Consider the following 6,626-nt stretch of genomic DNA (forward strand, 5'->3'; position numbering starts at 1 on the left):
AATCTACATTCCTACCCTCACCTATGGTCATGAGCTTTGGGTAATGACTGATAGGACAAGATTGCAGATACAAACGGTCCAATAGAGTTTCCTCCGCCGGGTGGCTGGGTGCTCCCTTAGAGATAGGGTGAGGAGCTCGGCCACACGGGAGGAGCTCGGAGTAGAGCCGCTGCTTGAACATCTGTTCCAGGAAACGCTGGAGGGACTATGTCTCTCGGCTGGCCTGGGTGCGCCTCGGGATCCCCGGAGGAGTTGGAGGAAGTGTCTGGGGAGAAGCAAGTCTTGAGTCCCTGCTTAGACTGCTGCCCCTGCAACCCGGCCCCGGATAATCAGAATCAGATAAGCGGAAGGAGATGTATAGATAGAGAAGTAAATAAGAAAAATAACAGCAGGCAAAAGTATGCGTGTGTATATTAATGGCCAATATTATGCCAAAAAAGTCTGAAATGAGTCATTATTATAGCAGAATGGTAAGTTAGGCACACCTGCGCTGTTGTGTCTGTGCTATGCATTTATGGACTAATTGACAAAATTAATTTAAAGCCAAGGCCAAACTCCAGTCTGACTCACGCCGAGTCTGATGGCAGAACATGGTGAACGTTTTCTTAAACGGCAGATGGAGTGAAAACATGAAACTGTTCATCACTAAACAGTTCACTTGTGGTCATTGCGGTCACTTGAGCCCTTTTGCGGTTATAGTGATAATAGAGTGGCAATTGCAATATTGTGGTTACGGCGACGACCCTACCCTCACGAGGGATTAATAAAGTGCACCTTAACTGAGCAGATCAAAACAAAACTACACTTGTTAGTCTGAATTGGAGGCTAGGTATGCACAATTAAACAAACTGCATCAAAATAGCAATTCTAATGGACGGAATTAGCCAACTGCAGTTTTATTCTGCATGTCAAACATCGTTTAGTTTGTCAGTTCAGCTATTTCAGTCTTTTTGTCAATTTCGTATTTTGAGCAGAATCCATTATAAAAACTAATCGCAATCAACATTACTAGTCAGAAGATTTGCAGTTGGATATTTTGCCGAATTGTGCAGCCCTAGTTGAGGGGCAGTAGTTTGTCATCTCTGCTGATCTAAAATACACTTCCAAAGACATGTCTAATACTTTCCTGGCTGTTTCTTACCTGGTGCAGTTAGATGCACACACAGACTTTGAGATTTGAACCGAGACACATTCAATGTATTTTGAAAAATCTGTTTAAATTGGACGAGGCCAGTTATATTTTTTTCTGGACTGCATGTAAACGTAGTGGCTGGGGTTTTAATACAGAAGACCGACAAAGAATAAGCAAAATATATATCTAATGTACAAAGATGCATGGCTGTATGTTCAGAAATATGCTTTTATTTATTTATAGGAGATCTTCTACTGAAAGTTGTTGTTCAGACTTCCTATAAGTGTTCTGTTCTTCTGTATCTACCTCTGTATCTACCTGCGTTGCACCAATGAAATTTCCCCATGTGGGACAATAAAGGAATATCTTATCTTATCTTATCTTATTTTATAATTCTAGAATTAAGATTGGTAATAACCAATTTGCATGTAACGGAAAGATAATTTGTTTGATTTGTTTGAGGGAGGAATCTTAAATTACATTTTGAGCAGTAGATCTGCTACTACCTAGTTTATTCAGCAAAGCGTGAAATGTTATAATGCCCATAGGTTAAAAACAATTCTAAAACAAGAATTCAAGCCGCGGTAGACTTTATTCTTTTAGACTTTATTCTTTTAGACTTTATTCTTTTAGACTTTATTCTTTTAGACTTTATTCTTTTAGACTTTATTCTTTTAGACTTTATTCTTTTAGACTTTATTCTTTTAGACTTTATTCTTTTAGACTTTATTCTTTAGGACTTTATTCTTTAGGACTTTATTCTTTAGGACTTTATTCTTTAGGACTTTTTTCTTTAAACCCGGTCCTCCCTGTACCTCCCTCACCTAGCAACAGAGACCCGCCGCTAATGCTGATGCTAACGCTAATGCTAAGACCACGACACGAGAGCAAATAAATAAAGCAAAATAAAAGAGGAAGTGAAGGCATTCATTGCGCCTCTGCTGGCCAAATGTGAAAATACACAATATCTGCAATGCACTGTTTTCATGGCGTCTCGAGGAGAATGTAAAGATAAGATAATCCTTTATTGTCCCACATGAGTTTCAAACAAATCAGACAATGTTGAGTTTTTCACACAATGGGTAGGGGGCGCTATAGAGTACATTTTTTACATGGGTATTTATTTCCAATCAGATCATAAAAATGCATTAGTGAGTGAAATATGAGCTCCGTAGATCAATTCCAATAGGCGTGACTTGTGAATTAAGCCTTTTTTGAGGGCGTGTTATGCGGAGACCGTAAAGAATATCAACATTCTTTTGAATATTTATTCAATTTCAATGTCTTTAGATGCAAAAAATGTTGTTTTGAGCTCGATCGGACAAAAAAACTAGGACAAGTACGATTTTGAAGAAAAAAAAGTCAAGCGTGGCAGTGCCACTTTGATTCAACATGGCTGACTTCCTCTTTATCACACAGCGATGCTGCCAGGTGTGTTTTACTCGTAAGAGGTAGCTCTATCACTGTCCCAAGTTTCATGTGCCTAGGCCAAAGATTAAGAGTTTCATGTTTTTTTTCTTTTTTGAACTAGTCGGCACTGTTGCGACGGGCGTTCTCGCAACCTCCATTTTATTGGAGTTCGGGCGTCTATGTCCCCATGTGTGACCTATGACCCCATGTGTGACATTCATCGATGTTCAGGGGGTCAAAAATGCCCGAGTTGTGGCAAAATTACCATGAATAATAAGAAGAGGAAGAAACCAGGCAAGAACAAAGACTTGTCACATTCCAGCCATTCCATGGACTCGTCGCATTCCATTCCATGGAATGGCTCGAGCCATAAACCCAATTTAAAATAAGATAAGATAAGATATTCCTTTATTGTCCCACATGGGGAAATTTCATTGGTGCAACGCAGGTAGATACAGAGGTAGATACAGAAGAACAGATCACTTATAGGAAGTCTGAAAAACACTTTCAGTAGAAGATCTCCTATAAATAAATAAAAACTCCCATAGACAAATAAATAAATAAATACCATTGCATGTGATCCCGACGGTAATTGCACATGAATATGTGTCACGACAGCACATAGATTGCACATGAATTTCACAGTAATTGCACATGAATTCCAACAGCAATTGCACATACGACAGAATTGCACATCAGTATTAGGTTAGGTCAGTATTGCGACGGGATAACGTGACGATCTCCGGGTAAGACGACTGTTCTCCGCAGTTTCATCAGTTCTTCCTTTGTGTAAACGCGGTACGGCGCCGGCCGGGGGGCGGGGCCGGAGCCGGGGGGCGGGGCCGGAGCCGGGGGACTCAGAGCCAAGACACATCGCCAAAATGAATAGAGACTGACACACTTTTTATGATTGGCTGCCTATAAACTATCTATTTTACATTAACAAATATATTTGAAGTTATATCAACTATTGGCACCCCAAACTTCCTTAAATGTCGACAATACCGACATGTATCGGTCTGGCTATGATTGAGGTGTAGTGGTTTAATCTCCCAGATCTCAACTCAGCGTGTCCTCAGATCCCCGCTACATGCAAACTAGGAGAGGCATTCAACTGCACGAGGTAAACAATAGCTGGGAAAATATTAGAAATGTTTGGACGTACTCTCGTTTTAGATCAGCCGTGATGACAAACTCCAGTCCGTCCACTGTGGACAGACAAGTTGTTTTATTGTTTGTGTCTATGTTAAAGCGAAAGTAAATACTACCGGAGCTTCAATAGCCCTTTACACACATGCACGTCCAGACAGACTTTAGCTAGTAGGTATTTTGTACACAGTCACACCCACTTTTTCCACTTCCAGGGCTCTAGTGCTGAGTGCTGGTGAGTCTGTCGTTTGTCCAGAGGTGGAGAGGGTCTGTCCAGCCCTGTTTGGTGCACTGTTCATGAAGCTCTGTGCACTCCACCACATGCTTTTGTTTCTTATTTACTTAAAGTGTGCATTGGATCATGGACACACTTTGTTTTCTCCGTTAGCTTTGAGCAGTTAGCTGCCGCGCTGAAACATCATCATCTCACGCACTCCTCCTATGTTCAAATGCTAAATACAGACGTAAAGCGGACCTAATTTATATTTATGTGCATGTACACCACATATTGGAAGAATCACCGGGAGATCTCCTGCTGTGTGTGCCGTTTGTAAAGGTCTAATGTGTTTATCTGTGAAGCCACAACAACTTGTAAACAACTCAGTTCCCACAGGGTCTGAAAATAAACAGCTCAACATCAAGCTTTTGATCTGGTTATACGTATGATAAGTATACTTTTTATTAGAAATTAACTAAACTTAACTAAACTGAATTAACTAAACTTAACTCAAAAGAACCCATGTATCCCATCACACCACCAAAATCAAAATCAGTTAGTCAAAAATGTTGTTGGTTGCAAAATAATGTCTCAGTGATTGTAAAGACGCACTATTGGTATGAACTTTGTTTCGCAGCACAAACTTATTTACATAAAAATGTCAAAACAGTGCACAAAGAGACCAGACCGAATGTGACCAGTTGAAATAATACACCCATAGTAGTTAAGCCCCAACAATTATATTGGACAATATTTGAGCCATGGGCCAAAACAAGACTGAATTTAGATGAGTATAAATTTGGTCGAAGACAGTCACTTGTTTTCTAAGGTTCTCACTTGGAGCTGCAGGATTATTCAGGCTGCATCTGTAGTTTCCTGGACTAAATCTGTCCACCACGACCAGCAGGAATATCCATCCATCCAGGATTTGTCTGTTTTTAAGTTTGAGTTTCCAGAAAAATGTGTACATAGACACAGCAGTGCGACGTTGTCGTAGCTTCTTTTAAAATGTGTGAAGAAAACTGTACTTGACTAACTTGAAATTAATGGAAGTATTTTCTTTTTGACAATAATTTGACCGCAGTTACTTGGAATGTGGAATAAGTTATATATCAGCAGTTATTTATCATGTACTACATAATGTGCAATGCACGTTTTCTAGTGGAGGGTCAAAAACTTCCTCAACTCTAGATAGATAGTTATTGCTGTGCCTGGAGTGTTCCATAGTATGGAATAAAACCTTTCTACCTCCATGGAGGTCTCCATGGAGACAAGCAGGTGACGCCACCAGGCCAAGTATTGACTAAATACTGTGGAACCAGGCAAAGCATGGTCATCATCTATTAGACACTCGTCCTTCAGAAAACGTACATAGTGCACCTTTAATAATTAGTATTTTTATAATTATTGTAATTCAATTGTCATTACCACTTATGAATGCTGATAAACACAGTTGCCTCATACTTGAGATCTGCACATTGTAAAAAGTAAGCTCTATTGTATATACATTGTAAGATGTATAACTAATTTGCATATTCAGTGTCTGCTACAAAAAACATAATTGTTGGGCTTTAGTCGATAAATGTTTACTAAAGTCTGAAGAACAATTGGGGAATGTGGCTTATGGTTAACACATAGTAATAAGATTTGGTTATTTTGTATAATATAAATAATGACCCATAATTAATAAAAACGTAGATCTGGCATTTCAGCATTAAATTCAGTTTTTACATTCATAATGTAGATTTGTAGTGAGTGGTAAAGGATGAAACCTTCTTATTGTTGTCGGATTACTAAAGTTAGCCAATTAATAAATATCAGATGGCCAAAGTCTGTGGAAAAAAATATTGATTTTACCCATATATCATATATATACTATATAAATACAATTCTGGTTGATATAGTTTAGTTATAATGCGTGTAAAAAGTGGCCGTTTGTAGAGACACGCGCTTGGAGAGCAGTCAGTGACATAACTGCAGTTTGTAAACACACAAGCCATAGCCTCCTGTCACTACACCTGTCACTGCACCTGCCACTACTGTCAAAACAGGCTCTACTAACTCCTGCATCTCATATGCAGTGCATTTTATGCTGAAATGAATGCTGACACTAAACTGTGCATGCATCTTGTGCTGAACAACACAAAGCTGCAGGCTCGTTTCAACCGTGGCTAGAGAAGCAGAGCTGGAATGACAAATGCCGCAGGACTGTGACCTGAGCCCGGGGCAGAGGCTGCACACTCTCCATAACCTTGCACCAACACAGCGCTGTAGCCTCGGAGCTAACAGCTACACCGAGCCGCGCTAACACACAAACAGCTTACCTTGGTGCACAGCGACGTTGCAGCCGTGTCCGTCACAATAAACTAAGGGGTTTTCCGCCCAGCCCCTCTCGTCAGAGCAAACACAGCACCCGCCTATCATCTCCTTCATGTTATTCCTCAAGAAGTCGTCGTCCTCCGCCAGACAAGGCTCGCTGGAGACCATCTACGAAAAAAGCGGACATGCGGAGGATTTCGATGTACAGATAACCCAAAACCTTGAATGAAGACGGCCGTCTTTCCAACGCTACACCGGAGTATGTCCCACGCGGTCGACGTGTCACATTTGAAACGTGTTTACATCCCATCCAATACAATATTTTTACCAAAACATCCACTTCACTCTGCTACGACGAGTAGGAGAGGGGGACGGCGTAGAGAACAGGAAGTACGTAAT

The 6,626-nt window shown here is 40.4% G+C and overlaps 1 protein-coding gene across 3 annotated transcripts in view; it reads right to left on the minus strand.

Moving 5' to 3' along the window:
- The window catches only part of mllt10 (MLLT10 histone lysine methyltransferase DOT1L cofactor), a 41,131-nt gene extending 34,505 nt beyond the window's left edge, over positions 1–6,626 (minus strand). For all 3 annotated transcript variants that reach the window (XM_072450675.1, XM_072450674.1, XM_072450673.1), the window contains exon 1: positions 6,233–6,626. In XM_072450675.1, the coding sequence (XP_072306776.1) occupies positions 6,233–6,395 (163 nt within the window). In that variant the 5' untranslated portion in view covers positions 6,396–6,626. The remainder of the gene's footprint in view (positions 1–6,232) is intronic.

This window comes from Eucyclogobius newberryi, unplaced genomic scaffold, assembly GCF_026437365.1.
Source record: "Eucyclogobius newberryi isolate DKJ021-1_F unplaced genomic scaffold, fEucNew1.0.hap1 SCAF_18, whole genome shotgun sequence".
In the NCBI taxonomy this organism is placed as follows: Eukaryota; Metazoa; Chordata; class Actinopteri; order Gobiiformes; family Gobiidae; genus Eucyclogobius; species Eucyclogobius newberryi.